The sequence below is a fragment of the Gymnogyps californianus genome, chromosome 8, assembly GCF_018139145.2.
Source record: "Gymnogyps californianus isolate 813 chromosome 8, ASM1813914v2, whole genome shotgun sequence".
Classification (NCBI taxonomy): Eukaryota; Metazoa; Chordata; class Aves; order Accipitriformes; family Cathartidae; genus Gymnogyps; species Gymnogyps californianus.
In genome coordinates this window covers 4,247,213-4,266,338 of record NC_059478.1, presented here as the reverse complement: position 1 = coordinate 4,266,338, position 19,126 = coordinate 4,247,213, and the positions used below count along the sequence as shown (strand labels likewise).

Here is a 19,126-nt window from a genome sequence, read left to right as displayed (position 1 = left end):
AGTGAGGCTTGTTACCTAGCAAAATATGAGGTGCTGCAGCACCAAATGTATTTGTGTGGGCGCTAGTTGTTCTCTTACCTGCATGGGAACCAACCTTGCCCTTCCTCAGCCTGTCAGCTTTTTCTGCTGGGATAGGTGTGGGATGTAGATAATGCACTTTGAAAACTCTTGTATTAATAATCAAGAGAGACATATAGACAGGAACAAAGACGTCTTCCTATCATCTGATACCCAAAATAGAGCAAATAATAATAAAAAAAATTAAAGTCCTATTTCCCCAGTCAGTCTAGGAATCTGGAAGTGTTCCTTCCCTCTTTTCCCTCCCTTCTTGCTCAGCTCCCTTTCCTGTCTGTGGGTTTGTGTGTGTGTTGATGGGGGGGGTTGTAGCTGGTCTCCCACTGGTAGGAAAACAAGAAACTGTGCAGAAATCTTTCTTGGTCTTCTCTCATCCTTTGTCTCTTCTTTGCATTTTCCCCCCGCCAGCAATGCAAGAGGAGGCTTTAAAGCTGGTTCTACTGGCTCTGGAAGATGGATCTGCTTTGTCACGAAAGGTCTTGGTTCTCTTTGTGGTTCAGAGGCTGGAGCCGCGATTTCCTCAGGCTTCTAAAACTAGCATTGGGCATGTTGTCCAGCTTCTTTACAGAGCCTCGTGCTTCAAGGTATGAAGAAGATTCTGCTTGGGGATTTCATAATGCTATGAAAACTATTGGTTTTTCACTTTCAATTTTCATTGCCCTGTAACATTAAATGTGTGTTTAAAAAAAAAAAAAAGTATAGTTGTAGAAAGTATTATTCATAAAGTCCCACATGTGTTTGGAGAGTTCTTTGTCGTACAGCTATGATAGCAATGTAGGCTGAAATTGCAATGTTAAGCTGTAAAGCTAGGTTTTGACTCTGTCCAAGTTTAATAGGTGCACAGTAACAAAACCTTTATGTGAGTCAGCATAACTTACCTCCTTAGAAGAGGCTTAAAGCTGGAAAATCCCCAGTTCTGTTAACTGAGTGGTGGTGTGGTTAGAAACAAAGAAATACGAGGCTCTTGGATATCAGAGTTGTATAAAGAGAACTTAAGCTGCTTATTGTATTTCACCATATTTAACAGTCCATTCCTAGGTGCTGAATTTAAATGTCATTCACTTTCACTAAATGAGGAGAAAAATGCTTTGTTGCTGCTAATTGTACCCTCAAAATTCTGCAATACAAACAAAATACCTTGATGGGAGAAGTAAGGTGTGGATGCTGTAAAGTCGTTTAGGAAGTATGACACTTCCACCAATATCTGGGTCAGAGCCTGAGTAAATTATGTTTGGTATCCATTTCATAGAGGTTCCACTTTATCAAGAGTGTGTTATTTTAGTAGGAACTAGTGTTCACTGCATAGTGTCATCGTTCAGTTTAGTTTGGGAGGAAGAACTTGGTTGCTGACTGAAGATTTCACTTACCTTGGACTTTACATAATCTCTGGCTTATCCTGTTTAATTGTATTTGGCTCGTTTCTCCCCACTAGGTGACAAAGCGAGATGAGGATTCCTCCCTGATGCAACTGAAGGAGGAATTTCGAACTTACGAAGCTCTGAGAAGGGAACATGATTCCCAGATAGTTCAAATAGCTATGGAAGCAGGTTTACGGATTGCACCAGATCAGTGGTCCTCACTGTTATACGGAGACCAGTCTCACAAATCCCATATGCAGTCTATCATTGACAAGGTAAAGCCACCTAAAGTCAGCCCAGTCTATCTTGTTTGTGACTGTAGTAGATTTAAATGCTTGTAACATGAATTTACAAATTGTGCCCGTGTGTACTCACCTTACCTGTTAATCGTTTGCCCTGTTATTTCAAAACCCGTTCTGGCCTAAATAATTAGAATGTGTATTTGGAACGTAATGAATCTTGCTCCCTCTGCCATCCTGCCATCTCTTTCTACTTCACCTCTTCTGCAGATAGGAAGCCACAAAGGTTAGCTACACAGTTGCAATGTGTCCTTTCTGAACAGCTGATAACTGCCAATGCAGTAACAGAGGTTAATGGTTCGTGTTTCCAGGCAGAAAGTTAGTGTGTAAGTTTAAAAAAAAAAAAAAAAAAAAAAAAAAAAAAAAATCAGTCCACTAGTCTATACCTGAAGTAAGTGACAGAGATGGAAGCACATTTCTTAAGTAAAGTGACTTGACCTCTGGAAACGCCCAGATCTCTTTTTGTTTAGAGGGAACATAGGATAAATGGGCTTTTAAATTAGGGGACTGTCGTGGTTTAACCCCAGCCGGCAACTAAGCACCACGCAGCCGCTTGCTTGCTCCCTGTCAGTGGGATGAGGGAGAGAATTGCAAGAGTAAAAGTGAGAAAACTCGTGGGTTGAGATAAAGACAGTTTAGTAAGTAAAGCAAAAGCCCCGCACACAAGCAAAGCAAGACAAGGAATTCATTCACCACTTCCCGTCAGCAGGCAGGTGTTCAGCCATCTCCAGGAAAGCAGGGCTCCATCACACATAACAGTTACTTGGGAAGACAAACGCCATCACTCTGAACGTCCCCCCCTTCCTTCTTCTTCCCCCAGCTTTATAGGCTGAGCATGATGTCATATGGTATGGAATATGGTCAGTTGGGGTCAGCTGTCCTGGCTGTGTCCCCTCCCAGCTTCTTGTGCACCCCCAGCCTCCTCGCTGGTCAGGTGGGGTGAGGAGCAGAAAAGGCCTTGATTCTATGTAAGCACTGCTCAGCAGTAACTAAAACTTCCCTGTATTATCAACACTGTTTTCAACACCAATCCAAAACATAGCCCCATACCAGCTACTATGAAGAAAATTAACTCTATCCCAGCCAAAACCAGCACAGGGACTCACATGAAGTGCCTAAATTAGGTGGAAAGAACTGAACATTGTTGAATGATTACAGAAGCTGTGAAACAATTGCTTTGGCTGCTGTGCAGGAGGATTAGCTTCAAGATCGGTCTGCTGTGTATTTGTGCCTTTGCCTACCTTTTCAGGTGTCCTGCCAGCCATCTCCTGAAGGATCTAGGTAGAATTAAAGGATTTTAAGTACTGAGATTGTGTGATGTCCGTAACGGGAACGTTGCTAGCTATCTTTGTCTTTCAACCATCTTGCTCTTTATTGTCTGCTCTACTCAGTTTAAAGCAGGGTGCAAATCTGTTGGTTTGGGGATTGGAGATATTAGACTCTTCAGAAATCTAAATTAAATGTTTTCTAATATTCTGTATTTTTTTTTCTTGGTGCCAGCGCAACACAGAAAAGAAATAGGTTACATTGCTAGAAATAATACCAGCCTTTGTTTTGTCTATTTAGAGCTGTATTTTAACCTGCAGTGTCAAAGAATTGTGCCGCCTTAATGCTGGAGAAGGAATTTAATAGAAGGTGCTGACTGAAATGAGCTTGTGCAAAAAACATTTTACTCCAGTTTTGAAAGACAGCTCTTCTGAGCTTGTGGGGCAATCTTCAGAAAGCATGAGGGTTGCTTTGCCTGTAGAAAGTTAATTATTATAATTTTTTTAAGTTGCAGACCCCAGCCTCGTTTGCACAGAGTGTTCAGGAATTAACTATTGCTCTTCAGAGGACTGGAGATCCAGCTAACCTGAATCGTCTTCGACCTCACCTAGAGCTCCTGGCTAATATTGATCCCAGTCCAGGTAAATCTAGATGTTTTATGAAAACCTTTAACTTAGTTTAGCGAGAGGCGCTTAACACTGTTGAAGGATTGAAAGCTGTTCAGCAAGTGGAAGGAAACATCCTCCAACTCATAAAATTAAGATTCTTGAATGGTATTCATAACCAGCCTGGGAACAGCAGTAATCTGTGTGAGGAACTGAACTATTCTGAAGCTAAAATAGATTCAAAAGCATGGCAGGAATAATTTCACCACTTCTCTGAAGAGAGCTTCCTTGTTTTGACAGCACTGGGTGAGCATGGATGACGATGTTGAATACATATAATCCTGTGAGGTTACATGGTGTATACTTGATATTGGGCAATGCTAACCGCAGGGAGTGGCAGCAGTCTTACCTTCCTCCTTTTCCCTTTTTTAGTACGCATGCTGCTATTTGAAACCAGATTTACAAAGCAACAGGAAGATTGATAGAACCACAGTGCTTAATGCAGAGCCTTAGCTGTCACTCTGAGATATCTTTTTCTCTCCAGTTCTTTACCAGAGCAAATAATTTGTTTACAAACTAGGGGAAGTCTTCAAGAAAACACCAGATTAAGGACTTCCATTAACTTACCTAAAAATTGTATGTCTTTTTCTTTGTTCTAGAAATTCTGTGTATTAGTTTTTGATCTGAAGTCTCTAGCCTGCAGACGTTGCACTCGGAAGACTCTCTTAGAGGCAGCTTAAAATCATAAGGCATCTTCTGTGTAAACACTTTTGTATTCCAAAGTAGAATTTTGATAGATTGAATAGACAGAAGCTGGGCAAAAATCAGTCTAGACAAGAAAGACTTGTTACCCTAGGGAATTTAGTATTTTTCTTGTTAATATCTAATTCTGCAAAGGTGTGAAAGACAGTCTGGAAAGGGGAAGTTAGTGGGAAAGAATATAACTGGGAAATAAAATCTAAGCTGTTTACAGAGGGGAGAAAGATGGAAATTGTTGAAAAAGTCAGCAGCACTGTGAGGATGGACCACCTGAGGGAGAAGGGAAGGGACAGAATGGAGAGTGCTGTGGCCGAAGTTTTATTTTATACCTGTTAGTATTTGTAAAATCAATATTAATATAAAAATAGTGTGAAGGCCTAAACTATGACTTCAGGAGATGAAAAGTTGTAGTTCTTAGTTTCTGTTTGTTTAAACACATAAACTTGCCTTTCAAATGAGGGCCAGTTGTACTTTACAGTTAAAGGAGATGTAGTGCTTGCTTCCCAAATCTTTCATGCTGTAACAAGTCAGGGACAAAACTGTGTGTCTACTGCAAATCTGTTAGCCAAAGACTGATATGGAAACTGGAATTGCTCATAGCCTCACTCCGTTTCAGTAGGCGAGTCTGATCTTGATGTTTCTCTTCTGTGCTTATTGAGTTGCTTCCCTGCTGTTCTATAGGTATGTTGAAGTTCCTCTGGAAGAGTTTAGTCCTTATGAGTGGAATAGAATGTAATTGTGCTAAAGATCTTGAAAGGCACTTTGAGGTCCTATGTTTTGCAGCAGAGTGTGTAGGCACGCGGTGGGAGTGTCATCTGCTGGAACAGATCAAATGATTAGGAAAGTAAATTGGCTAGAAAAAACAAGTGCCCCTATAGAATTAAGACTGTACAATTTATTCACACTGCTGTATGTTAGGTGGTGGTCTGATACATAGATTTGCCTTGTGACATTTTTCCACGTGAGAGGCATCAATTTCTGTTGCTGTTCAGTGACTGTGCCTGCGTGATCTAGGCCAGTGATGGTGGTATTTGTACAGAATGATTTTTACCTACAGGAGTCTGAGTGCAAAGAGGGATTTTTCAGCCCGATTTTTTCATTATGTGCAGGGTTTGTACAATGCATTTACTCTGGAGTTCTTGTGCAATATGAAAGTTTTGGTAAAAGGAAGTAGTTTGATGTGCTAATGATAGTCTTACTGGCTCATTTGGTATTTTGTGTGGTTCCATCTTGAGTCTATAGGTAGCTTTATTCTTTAAGTGGTACATATCCCTGAATTAAGGTGCTGAACGCTTTTTATCTAAGGACACACGTTTCCGATAAAATCTTTTTGGTTGTCTAGTGAAGTTTTGTGATACTGACGGTTTCTTTATGCCTGGTTTTGGAAAATCCTTCTGACTTCTCTTTTTATATTTTCTGTTTGCTGCCAATGCAATAGATGCTCCACCTCCGACGTGGGAACAACTGGAAAATGGACTGGTTGCTGTGAGGACTGTGGTTCATGGCTTAGTTGATTATATCCAGAATCACAGCAAGAAAGGAACAGATCAGCAACAGGTAAAAGCTAAATCGTTTAGGAAATGCTTACCCCTAAATTTTAGTGGCTGTATCCAATAGTAGAGGTTTACTAATGTCATCTGGAGAGATTTGGTTTGACAAGGAGCTGATTAAAAACATCACTGCTGCATCATATTTATCAAAAAAGAACCAAGCAAGAAAGAAAAAACCCAAACCCAAAACAACACAACCTCACCCCCCCCAAAATACCTGTTGCATTAGTTTGCACAGCTCGCTAGGATGAAAAGAAAACAGTCTGATCCAGCTGCAAGCTTAGGGAAATGAATAAACAACCCTCCTGACTAGAGGGTGGGGAAGAGAAGCCGGGGTGCCTAGCACTATGATCTGTGGGAATTTTCATTGGGTTTGTTTTAATGTGACACATTGCAGCCAGACGGCTCTGTGTTAATGAAATTATTCTTATACCTGTCCTTAATGTTCTGCAAAGTTTAAAGATTTGGAAAGACTTCATATAAAGGTGCAATCCAAGTTCCTGAAACAAAATTTTTTGTTTCAGAAACGAAATGATGTTGCCAGATATACATATATATATATATATATATATATATATATATAAATAAAAGCTTATCTCAGTTATCTTATCACCTGTTCCTTTGATCTCATTTTGTTGTATAGCTAAGTTGATATAAATGCTAGCTGCTACTGAAAGACAGAGCTGCCTGTCATGCATTCCCGCTCCCTCCCTTGCTTTGGCATTCATCCTCTCGGAGAGCTGGTTCGGGGAGTTGAACTAGTAGAAAGATTATCTCTGCCAAAAAAAAAAAAAAAGAGGCAAAATTAGAGTGAATTATTTCTGCTGGTTTACCTTTTTGCATTCACTGGGATGCCTCATGAGCACTGTTACCAGCAAAAGGAAAAGCAGTAGGAATACACAAGTGGAAATCGGGGTGGGAAAAACAATGAGGGTTTTTGTTCTGGTGAGACCATCGCCTAGACCTGGTACATGCTGTGCTGCTTGGAAGGGAATCCAAAGCCTCCCAAGGGGGAAAGGGAACATCTGCTGAGTATTGGGCAGAGTTTTGCTGGCTGGCAGCAGTGGCCAGCAGAAGGCTGTGCAGCTTAGGTACACCCTGCCTAAATCATTTTTTTCACTACAGTAGATGGCAAAAAAAAAACCCAAACCAAAAAAAAAAAAAAACAAAATTCAGTTTGCAGATGGCTTCTTATGGTTTTACATCTTTTGGCTGAGTTTCTCAGAAAACAAGAGTTTACTTTTACAGACATTTCCCTCAGTGGGAACTCTCATATGGTATTTCTGCCTCTGATTTAATTCTGCCATAAAAACTGCAGGAACTTAAATGTCTTTGAGACCACCTCTGGCCTTCTGTCATAATGTATTTAGAGAGACTGGCAAATGGGTGTACATGCAGACAGGAAGATTGCAGTAAGGCGTCGTTTCTTGGGAAACTTAACTAAGAAAAATACAGAAGACAACCCATACCATGCCGATCTGTGTAGGAGTAAGATTACATCCTCAACTATTGACAGAAATAATTATCGTAGATAGCGAAGAGGTTTTTAGTCCAAAGGGGGGTAAAAGGGAACTTGATGAAATTATCTCTCATAGAGATCAAAGGGATACTCAAGTGCCATTTTGAGCTAACAGAAAGCAGGGGAAAAGTAACTGACTAAATTGTATTTATTTTCAGTCTACCACAAAGCTTGATGAATATGTCGCAATTTCTGATTAAGCATGGTAATTTTTGTCAGCCTGTTATCAGTTTTGTCTGCTTAACCGTGTCCTGAAACATACAGCTGTGTTCCAGTCAAGCTCCAGTAAGGAATTTGAATAAAAATGTTTTAAAAAACTGCTAGTGACTTAGTTGTCAAAATATCTACTCTTGAATCTATTCGTTCTATTGAAGAACCAAACACGAATACTGCTCCAGTCATTTATTTCACATTAGGTTCTTCTGGAACATTTAAATGGAAGGAATTATCAACAGTCAAACATCAGGCCTTTAATAAGAGGATACATTCAGCTCTTGGTTAAGTGCACTTACATTCTGGTATCTCACCTGGTTTCTTTAACCTTGTCAGCCTCCTCAGCACAGCAAGTACAAGACATACATGTGCCGAGACATGAAACAGAGAGGAGGATGCCCCCGAGGGGCCAGCTGCACCTTTGCGCATTCACAGGAGGAGCTAGAAAAGTAAGTGTACCTCTTATAGTAGAAATCAGTCCAACCTCTGTTTTATCTTATCCATAAGAGTTATTTATCATATCTAGGAATGGAGAAAGGAGGCATAACTTGTCTGGTAAGTTAGCAAGAAATAATGTGAAAAACTTGTAACAGTCATCTCTTAAGAACGAACAGTTCCAAAACTTAAATGTAGGATGTTTTGCTTTGTTCAGCAGTAATGCAGCTCTGAAAGTTTGATGTTTACACAAGTGTTGAGATTTTGGAGGTGGGCTGTTTTTCTTATTTCTTAAGTGTGACTAAACATGCTGTTTGACTGTATCCATTATGGTTGTTTATTTGTGTGTATTTCTCATCTTGCCTTTATATTCAGGTGTGAGAAGTAGGTTGCTGGCAGTTTTCCATATGTAGGGGTTCTCTTGTTTTGTGCTGCTAGGGCTATCTAGAGAGCTAAAAACAAGCATCGCAAGTTTTGTTTCTACAACAGTTATTCTTTGAAACTTTCTGACAGCTTGCACATGCAGTAACCTAAAAGTAGTTAAAGCTATTGTTGAAGAGTTAAAAAATGGTGGTCATATGAAGTCTGCAGTAAATAAGCTATGTTCATTACGGATTTAGAGGGGGCACCCAGTTATCCAAGAGCAAGCTGCTGCAGTTCTGAAGGTTGTTTTAATTTTTTTTAAAGTAAAATGGATTATTTAAGCGTTAAAAGAAATAAATACAATGTATTTTATGCAGTATATATAACTTGCTACTTGTTTTTTGGGCTAAAATAATTCATGTCTTTCAAAGAAAAGGTGCTTTTTTTTAATCAGAAGAAAACTCCAAAGATTTGGAAATGGTATGCAGTATGTGTCGTCCCCCCCCGCCCCTCCTTAATCTAAAACTTGAAGCATTAATACAGCAGTTCATTGGTTGTATAGCCAGCATGCAGTGCGTAGGCAAAACAGGAAGGAAAAAAAGAGCAGAGCATGTGGTGTAGAATGACAAAGGCAGTTATTCAAATGAACAGAGAATAGGACTTTGATACTTGTGTTCTGCAGAAGCAGTTGGGATTTTTCCCCTTTTGTCATGGTGTTAAGAAAATGGAGACTGGTAGTGCTGGTTTGGATGGTTAACAAGGGTAGTGAGTCAGTATTTGTACCTGTGAACTAGTTGTATGTATCAAGAAAGGACTGTTCGTCAGCATTGCAGATGTAAGAGGCCTATTTTTTCCAGACTGGCTTCTATGCCTTAGTAATAATGTTGTCGTGGGGTGAAGTGAATGCTTGTTCTCTTTCAGGCTGCAGTGGTTTCTGTAGATGGTTGGGGAACTTTGAGTTCCGATTCTTCCTTGTACCTCTTATCTTTGCTTAATTCCTTTGAGTAGATGTTTGCATTAGTGTTCCTCCTTTTAAAAATGTTTAGTATTGCTGTTGCTATGTAGATCCTGTATCTCTATATATAGCTTTAAGTTTGCAGGAAGGTTATGGGGAAGTATGTGGTAATGCCTTAGACAGCAAATTATAATCTAGCAGCTGATTCCCCTCTTGGCAAGGGACAAAGACCTAGTGTGCATAGGCAAGTGTTAAACTTTTTTAGATTATTTTTGTCCTGCACGTGTGGAGACTGCAACAAAGATTCATAAAATTGTTCAGAAAAATCCAGAGGGCAGCACTGTGCAACTTTTTATTCTTTCTAAGTATTTTATCATGGAGGGTGCTATATACTCTTCCTGTCACCTTTGATTCAATGGGTGTCTATACACGTGCACCTGTCTCTCTTGAGCGTACTGTTGTGTTCTAGATGAATGGGCAGGGATGGCCAGTCCTCCTTGTCTTGCAAGTTGTGTGCAAGCCTTCGGAGAGTCAGGAGCCATCAGACACTACACCTCAAAGACCTGATGGGAGGCAGATGTCCGGAAGTAATTGGCAGGGAGAACATGGCAGTGGTTTCCCAATGTCCTGCTGCTGCTTTGCAGGGATAAACTGGTTTGGGTATTGAGCGGAATGCCAAAGTAGAGCTGTAAGTTCACCCTGGGGAGCTTGCTTCCGCTCGCCTCCATGTGTCCATCTGACTTGCATGGCTGACATGAGATGGCAGAATGACTTCTGAGCAGCATATGTTTAGAAAGCTGTAGACTGTCCCTACTCAGGTGCTTCTACTGTGGTGATAGCCTGGTTTGTTTACTCCCTTTTAATGCATTCTGAGTAATTCCTGCTGTCAACACTATGTAGCTTAAATTTATAGTTTGATTATGTGGGTAAAGATTAATCCAGCCAGGAAATTGGGGTATTGATGGAGAGTTAAGAAGGCAGCTAGAAGATAGTCAATAGTCTTACAGACGAACAGCTCAAATCTATATAGCAAGATTACACTTTGTCTGACTCTACTCAGTCACATCAAAAAACCAAGAAAACAAAAACCCACAACAACAAAAACCTTTTTGCCTCTGTTGCATTGCTGTTAATGCTGTGCACGTGGGCAAACATAAAGACTATCTGACGATTGAGTGATAGAGTATAAATGCCCCCTTTTTTATTTTCTACAGTAAGGTGTGTACCTTCCTAGTTGTGTTACCATCTCACTTTGCTTGTTAGATAGGATGCGAAAGTGTTGGCTTCAACCCTGTTGAAACCTTCTTGCATAGGAAATGGCCTCTTATTCCGCAGTATAAACAGCGGGGCACGCTCAGGCCTACAAATATGCCCTCCCACTTGCATTCTGGTGTCTAAACTAATGGCAGGATGTTTAGTGGAGGACCTTCAACTCTGGAATTTGCTCTCTTCGTTGGTCTAATACCATCAGTCTGCTGATTTTTGTGGAACGTTAGTTAAAAGGCTCATGTTTGTTCAGACATATCAGAAGCAGTTAGATTTTTTGGAATTACAGTGTGTTCATAGAGTTTTTATGTCTGCAATCACTTAATTTATCAAACAACGCAAATGATATAAGCTGCATATTGGTATAGTAACATAAATCTTAACTGTGCTTTAAAAGTATCGCATGGCAATAAAGGCTTGACTTGGCTTATTGTTGGACAAATGGTGCAAAAGGGAATCTGTTTATCTTTTGTCACTTTAATTTTCTGCTATTCGTTTCTTCTCTGAATAAAATAGACTTCAATAGTCTGATTCTTATTCTGAAGCTTCTGTTACTATAGGTAGTATTTTGTGATGTTTGGTGTTGATTTTCTTCTGTACAGTTGAAATGCATATATGTACAGGAAATAAGATTTTAAACTTGCAGCGTGAAGTTTAGCTGTGAATTCTTGGTATACTTGTCATTAAAAATCCATCCTTGTTCTTCTAATTGAAACTGCTATTAACAGTTCAAATAGCAGTGAAGTTGTCTAACATATTTGTAATTTCTCACAAGCCCTTAGGAAACTTGAATTCAAACTTGAAGCTTTTGGTGGCATCTGTGTTTGAAAAATCTTGAAAATGCAACTCCTTTTATTTTTTTTTTCCCCAATTTTTGATGTGTGGTTTCTTTTTCTGAAGATTCCGTAAAATGAACAAGCGTCTGGTTCCCAGAAGACCCCTGAGTGCCTCCCTGGGCCAGCTAAATGAGGTGGGCCTGCCTTCAGGAGCTATCCTCTCGGAGGAAGGGGGAGTGGACTTGCCCAATAGGAAAACTTCTGCTCTGCCAAATGGAATTGTGTCAACAGGCAGCACAGTGACGCAACTTATTTCTCGAGGGACTGACTCCGGTTACGAAACTGCTCTGAAGCCAGGGAAGATGGACCATCTGAGTAGCAGTGCCCCTGGATCCCCTCCTGACTTGTACGGGTCTTCCTAACTGTTGTTCAAAGTGTCATGTGTGTATATATGCAGTAGAAACAAAGTAAACCCATTCTCTAGCAAAAGAAAAAGAACAGGGTTTTGGGGGTTGTTTTTGTTTGGTCTTTTTTTTAAAGTGATTAAATAGTAGAGTAGAAAACTAAAGCTAAAACTCTAAACTGCTTTACTTCCCTGTTTGCTTATATTTTAATTGGAGAAGGTGATGTAAGCCTTCAGAAGGTGGAACATAGCCAAAGAACAGTGTTTTAAAGTACAGTGTGCTGTATCAGGCCTTAATGAGCAGTGCCATCTTTCTACTTTTTAGGCTGGAATCTGTCCCCAAGAGCTCTATTTCTGCCTTACCAGTGAACCCTCATCCTGTGCCCACTCGGGCACCAACAGATCTGCCTTCAGTGTCTGTCACCAAGCAGTTGCAAATGGTACCACGAGGGTCTCAGTTTCATAATACTCAGCAAGCAGATATGTTTTATCAAGATCCTAGAGGAGCTGCCCCACCATTTGAGCCAGCACCCTACCAACAAGGTAAGTTTGAGACCAAGCTCTCTATCTTTCATCTTCATACTGATTTTATTCTTCCCACTCTGGTGTTTACTTAAGCTCTTAAATTGGTGTTCTCTTGCATATCACATGGACTATAGGCACTAATGTGGTGATGGCATAATAAAATGGAAGGTGGCAGGCTTTTTATGTCTTGACTGAGGACTTTAATGCAAGTGAAAACAGAGGTTTGTATCAATCCAGTGTAGCAAATCCTTCTTTCTTCAGTTCTTCTCAACTGGGCTAGATCAGGGATCTGGTAAACCTTAATTCAGTTTGACTCAGGGAAAATGGAAATAAAGCTTAACCAGCATAGGGGTTTATGCTTGAAAGGTGAAAGTACTTACATCCTTAATGAAAAGTGTGTGAGTGTTTTGGAAAAGTCTGCACATGCATGTGATGGGTAGAGACAAGTAAAATTAGAGGAGGACTGGGCACAAAAAAGAAAACATCATAAAAAAAGGAAATAAGAGGAAAAGTTCTAAGTATGAGACCAAGTGGGGAAAGATAATATTGAAGGGGATTAAAAAGAAAAGGTATGGCTATATATAAAGACAAGGAATGATTCTTATGCTACGTAAGATTGGAGAGAGAAATGACATGAAGTGAAGTTAATATGAAAGAAAAATAAGGAGTGAAAGACTGAAAGAAGTCGAAAGAAGAAGAAGAAAAAGCCCTAGAAAGGGGGAGGGGGGGGGACACCATTTCTGAGAAAGTTGCAGAGCATTTTGAAGGAAAAAAGCTTATGTTTGATTATTGTGTGCAAATGAAGATCTGGGTTGTCCACACAACTTGATGCACACGTTGTTAATGATGTGCACATATTCATGCATATTTTTAAATGATCCCAAGATCCCAGATAGATTAATAAAATCTTCACATAACTAAGAGGTGTGATCGTAGAAGTCTTCAGTGATTCACAGTACTGAAATTTCCTTCTGCTGTTCAAGAGGTAGAACAAATCTTTAGATAACTTTGAATTCTAATTAATCCAAGTTTCTTTACACAGGCTGTGGCTCTGATTATGTTGGGATAAATTGCATTTTAGTTGCGTGGATAAAGATGCATAGGCTAATCTTCAGTTAACTTCTTAGGTCTTGTCTAGCTAAAAGCATTCATATCCATCTGCAGAGACGTTGTAGTGAATTATTTCTGTTTGGTATGCTGTCAGGACTTCTGTGGCACCTGTGGTTGGCTCAGTCTCACCACCTCTTCTCCAGCTACTGTAACCTTTACACCTTGCTCCTATCTTATTTAGATAATTAAACTGTGTCACTTGAGCTTTGGATCAACTCTTGCTTTTTCAAGGTTTTCTGTGGTTAATTTTTGAGTAGAAATACTGGTTAGACAGTAGGGGCAAACAGCAAATATGAATTAATTTATACCATTCTCTTCATGGTACTTGTAGACTGGAGTATTTGAAACAATTAATTTTTGTGGACAGTTGATAATCACTTTCTGTATCTTCTTCGTGTTTTTTCCTCTTGCCTTATTTCAGGAGTTTACTATCCCACTCAGTCCATGTCTCGCTTTGTCCGACCTCCTCCATCAGCTCCTGAACCTGGTCCACCTTACTTAGACCATTATCCACCCTACCTTCAGGATCGTGTGGTGAGCCCACAGTACACACAGCCACAGCAGTATCCTCCTATGGGACAACCCATATACCCACCACACTACGACAGCCGTCGCGTATATCCCCCTGTCCAGCCATATCAGCGAGAGGAGATTGTCCGAGGAAGCCCTGTACCCATTGAAATTCCACAAGCAGCTGTACCTTCCTACGTACCTGAATCCAGAGACAGATACCAGCAAACAGAGGGTTATTGCCCAGTGGCTCCACATCTCGGTCAGATCAGACCTTCGTGCCACAGGGTATGATTTTTATATTGTGGTTTTGTAGTTGTTTGAGAGAGAAAATATAAACTACTTGAAGTTGAATATTTTTGTACTAAAGTGGTGGTTTCTGTGAGGAATTAGAAGTTTGAGCTTTAAGAAGGGGTACATTTGACGAAGCTGATCAAAAACTGGAAGGCAGTTTAGTTACTGGTCAACTCTGCAATTGTAATGATGTTAATATGTAAAAGAGCGGGCTGCTACTTAGTGCTTGAAGTAGAAAAGCACTGTAACTAATTTTGGAAGTCTCATATGGCCCTGACTTCTGCAACAAAGATTAGGCTGGAGAGGGCCACTCTCTACTGCAGATTAAATACAGTGTGTGCAAATGGTGCATTCTTGTACTGCCCATCTGTAACTGACCATCTTTGTGCCTAAATAAATAAATATGCAAACATACATCCCTTGATAAAGGAACTAAAAATTCTGCTCTTCCAAATTTTCTCTACTTGAAGATTGCTAACTGGAGGGTCTTCCTAGTAGAAGTGTACAAACTTGTTTTGGTAACTCACCAGCTGGAATTGAGTCCTGTAGAGTAGTTGGATTTACGTAGCTGTCATTCAGATTAAAGGCTTTGAATCATATTGCTGAGTCCAGGAAGCGTTTTTAACACAGCTTATAGATTTATCCGTTTTGATACATTTGTGGGATGTTTAATTCTGTTGCAAAATGAATAATAAATGCAAACTAACTGTGACTAGGTTATGAACTGTAGAGTTCTACCACTTTCCCCCATGTGACTGAAATGGGGACTTGCCATGCTGGAACATGTTCCAGTGGAAACTTTGCCAAGTTGGAACACAGAGTCATGTTGAGCTACCTGTGAGGTAAAAGATTACTGGTTTTAAAGTTAGAAATACTGGGTTAGTTGAGGATCTAATCAGTTCTAGACAAATAACATTCCTTGCTTTTGGGGTGTCTTGAACTAACACTCTGGCCAGCGTAGGAACATGCATGTCCTATTTTAAACATGAAAGTTAACAGATAGATTTTAACAAAGTGATCATTACTTATTATTGTAATGATACTGTCTATTCACTGTATTTTCCTTTTCTTGCAGTATATGGTTGCCATATTTTGTAACACATTTCTGTCTTCATTTCAGCCTCATCCCAGCCTGGACGAACTTCACCGCCGAAGGAAAGAGATCATGGCCCAGCTAGAAGAGAGGAAGGTGATTTCTCCACCTCCTTTTGCGCCGTCACCAACCTTACCTCATCCGTTTCATTCAGAGGAGGTAAGCATATTTTGACAAAAATGTGACTTACTAGCATGTTTAGAAAATACTTTGGAGTTTGTGTGTGCTGATAGGTGAAGACAACAAGAAAAATAGAACAGTACAGTGTTGGTAAGTGTTGGGGCGGGGGGGGGGGGGGGGGGGGGGGGGGGGGGGGGGCAGATTTTGTACTCCAGGTGGGAAGCCCTTATAGTGCACACTCCAGTCTCTCAATTGGCTGTTGATTCTCTGATCTACCACTGATCCTAAGCTATCTGCTTTTGGTGCAACCAAGAGAATTAGTTTTGAGCCATTACTGATTGAAGTAGTCAGTCTTCACGGTTACTGGAATGTGCTTCATTTGCTCCTGATATGTTTAGAATTAAGTAACAGCTTGATAGAGGTTTATTTTTTTTTAACCAAGGTCAAAATATCACTTTCATACTGGCTAAGTGAAAGTCAGCACTGGGAGTGTAGCCACGTGATCAGAATTTCACACGTTTCATGCTTGCCGTGGCTCGATTCCAAATGGTGATGTATCCGATAAAAAAATAATCCTGGTGGTGTTTTTCTTCAAGTTCGCTGCTGTTGAACTAAGTAGTGGTGGCTGTGGGGCTGCTCCTTCCCTTCCCTTACAGAACCAGGTGTTTGTTTTTGTACAGTATTTGGATGAAGACCTGAAGGTAGCTGGGAAATACAAAGGAAATGACTACAGCCAGTACTCTCCCTGGTCCTGTGACACCATCGGCTCCTACATTGGAACCAAAGATGCAAAACCCAAAGATGTTGTGGCAGCAAGGAGTGTGGAGATGGCGGTATGTAGGGATTAGGGGAACACAGAAGAAAAGTTGATACTTCTGTGGCTTGGGAGGAACTCTTTCATTTGCTTTCCAGGATGATGGCGGTGCTTGTATTTAAGCTCAAAAGTGCATTGCAGTCAAAGAATGCATTTGCAAGTGTGCAGAGTGCTTTGTTCTCAAAGTTATGAACAGTCCTACATCTGCGTAACTGTTTTAAAATTCTGGGTATAGATGCAGGCTAACCACTCTGCTCTAAAGCCATGGATAGCAAGAGATATTTTACCATAATTCTCTACACTTAATTGAAATCCAAAAATGACTCTGTACTGGCAGCTTGTTAATTAACAACATGTCCATCTGTTGCTTCCTGTACTTTTTCCTGTCACAGGGAGATGCTGTAACTTAACTTTGTGCTATTAATTCCTTTTAAGGTGATTAGTAACATTGTTAACAGTAACGGTTTGTACTTGTGGGACTCTCTGTGATTTCTGACCACAATACCCAAAACTCGCATGAAGCTTTTGAGAAGCATAGTCACAACTAGACTGATTCTTTTTGAGGGCAATTTCTAACTCTATGCTGTGCTTATTCAATCCTTCACTGAAGCCATGGGTGTCTGGCTGTGATCTTATTTTGTACTGCTGCATTTTTTCTAGGTCAGTGTTGCAAAAAGAAGGGGCTGCTAGGGTGTCATTATTGGGAGTCATAAATGTAGAAGAAAAGAAACAGGATTCTGAAATACCACCGCTGTTCTGTTTCTTCCTAACATTTAAGCATCACTCAAGCAAGAAGTAGGCTGGTAGCCCGTGCAAGTAGGAAGACATTCAAGTCTTCAAGAAAAAGGACTGTTTAGTCTGATGGACTGTTTTACAGAGATGTGTCTGTTTTTCTTCTTCACCTCCCATCTGCAGAAGTGTTCTATCATCTTTTGTTTATATATTGTCACTGTCATGGTGGCCTTTCTTTGGCCAATAAGGGGAGGGAGAAGAAATTGCTATCCAGAATTTATTCTTCTGTGGACAGGTGCTCACCTGTTGCAAAAACTGAACTAAATCATAGGATTTTTCTGTCCAGCTTCTCCTCTTTGCCCACAAGCAGGCTTCCCTGTTTCCCCTCTTGCCTCATTGGAATTAAATGTGTCTGGTTTCTGTCCACTGAATTGCTTTCCTGTAAGACCTTGAAGGCACTGTGTGAAATGGGAGCAAAAAGGAGGCTTTCTCCCAGAAAAAGCAGAGCAAGAAAAGGCATTTCATCTGCAGCTTTGAGTTTTCTACATGTCCTTTTACTCTCTGTCCTACACAGTGTATTTGCCTTGAGTTGTAACGCTGTCATGTTTGACCTGGGGAAGTACTGAGATTACTTGGAATCGGCTTATTGCTATCCACGTGGCAGCATTCAGGAACCAACAAACAGCTCTTGTCTTTCATCCCTGCTGCTAGAAAACTGTGCAAACAAACTGGAACTCAATTAAGAGAAGTAATAGGGTTCTGGAGAAGCAGCTTCCTTTTTCATTGCTAAACAAAGCGTTCTTCTGCCCCAGAGCTAATTTTCAGATAAGCAAATAGAATCTCTACTGCTCTTCAGTTTTTGTCTACTCACAGGAAAAAAATTCTGAGGAGACCTTTACTGCAGATGGCAAGTGAATTAATTCTTCCTTTTTTTATTGTTCATAAGAGATTCCTTTTTTCAAGGATAACAATAGTATCATCTGAGAGTGCATAATGCTGGATTTTATGCAGATGGTGTTGCAACTTTACTATGTTCTTCCCCCCCACTCAGTAAATGGAAATAAATTAAAATTTGGTACTAGCATCCTACAGACTCAAGATTAAAATGTCACGTTTTTCAGAATTCCAAAGTAGATGCTAATGCCTCTTCCAGTTTCAACATGTTACATTTCTTGAGTTTAGCTTCCAACTCAGTTGTGACTGCCATTTTCACCCCTTTATTCCTGCCTTAGCTATGTTATCTTGTCCGTTTCTAGCAATCCTTATCCTCACTGAAAGCTTGCAGAGTTTTATTTTAATTTTGGACCATACCGAAGTTTTTAGCCTTTAGCCAGTCCTCTTTGTGTAGTAGCCCCACTTACCTTGTTCTTTCTGCTGTACGCAGCACTGTGCTACAGTTTTACTTCTTTAGCAAAGTCTTAACTCGATTTTGGCAATTCTTACCATGTTAAATTTTCTGGCAGTCAACAGATAGTTTTCCCATTTAACTAAGCACTTTTCCCTTTTTTTTTTTTTTTTTTTATTGAGTCTGTTTATTTCTATTACCGTTTTGTGTTTATCTGGATGTGGTGGTTATTTGGGGGAGGTGTATTTTGTTGTTGTTGTTTCTTTTGTGTTGAGGAAGCTTTTTTAAAATTTATTCATGGAAGCAACCCGTTGACTTGTGTTTTTAAGTTGCTCACTGTAGGTGACTTCTTCCATGACTGGCCTAACTTTATCTGAGGGAAAGCTTTGTTAAAAATCTTTATGATAATCTGTTGTTTCTTCTTCAAAGTAAGTTAAGTCAAACTGACTTATCCTGCTAAATCGAGCTTGTTTTCTGTGCACATCTTTTCCTTTGTGACCGCTTGGCAAAGGTCTTTGAGTAGACAGAGAATATTTTACCTGTTCATGTGCTGACCTGTTAAGGTGTTTGAGTCTGAAGCTCAGTTAGAAACTAGGATGTTCCAAGCAGTACTACTGCTTAATGAAAAATGTGCCTGAAAAGAGGTACTAGACATGTCCAAGTAAGTGCTGTACTGAGTAATTCCCATTTTGAGTCATCTGCAGGCTGTTAGATGGTATGGTTCTTAACACTGGGCTTCAG

The 19,126-nt window shown here is 40.1% G+C and overlaps 1 protein-coding gene across 3 annotated transcripts in view; it reads left to right on the top strand.

Annotated features, from left to right (window-relative positions):
* Window positions 1-19,126, top strand: part of RC3H1 (ring finger and CCCH-type domains 1) — an 80,328-nt gene that overhangs the window by 34,377 nt on the left and 26,825 nt on the right. For 2 of the 3 annotated variants that reach the window (XM_050901354.1, XM_050901353.1), the window contains exons 5-14: window positions 484-659; window positions 1,508-1,708; window positions 3,507-3,639; window positions 5,801-5,919; window positions 7,981-8,093; window positions 11,564-11,845; window positions 12,168-12,385; window positions 13,899-14,275; window positions 15,402-15,533; window positions 16,175-16,327. In XM_050901354.1, coding sequence (XP_050757311.1) covers window positions 484-659; window positions 1,508-1,708; window positions 3,507-3,639; window positions 5,801-5,919; window positions 7,981-8,093; window positions 11,564-11,845; window positions 12,168-12,385; window positions 13,899-14,275; window positions 15,402-15,533; window positions 16,175-16,327 — 1,904 coding nt within the window. Of the gene's footprint in view, window positions 1-483; window positions 660-1,507; window positions 1,709-3,506; window positions 3,640-5,800; window positions 5,920-7,980; window positions 8,094-11,563; window positions 11,846-12,167; window positions 12,386-13,898; window positions 14,276-15,401; window positions 15,534-16,156; window positions 16,328-19,126 lie in introns of all 3 variants that reach the window. The other variant, XM_050901352.1, reaches the window with a different exon arrangement.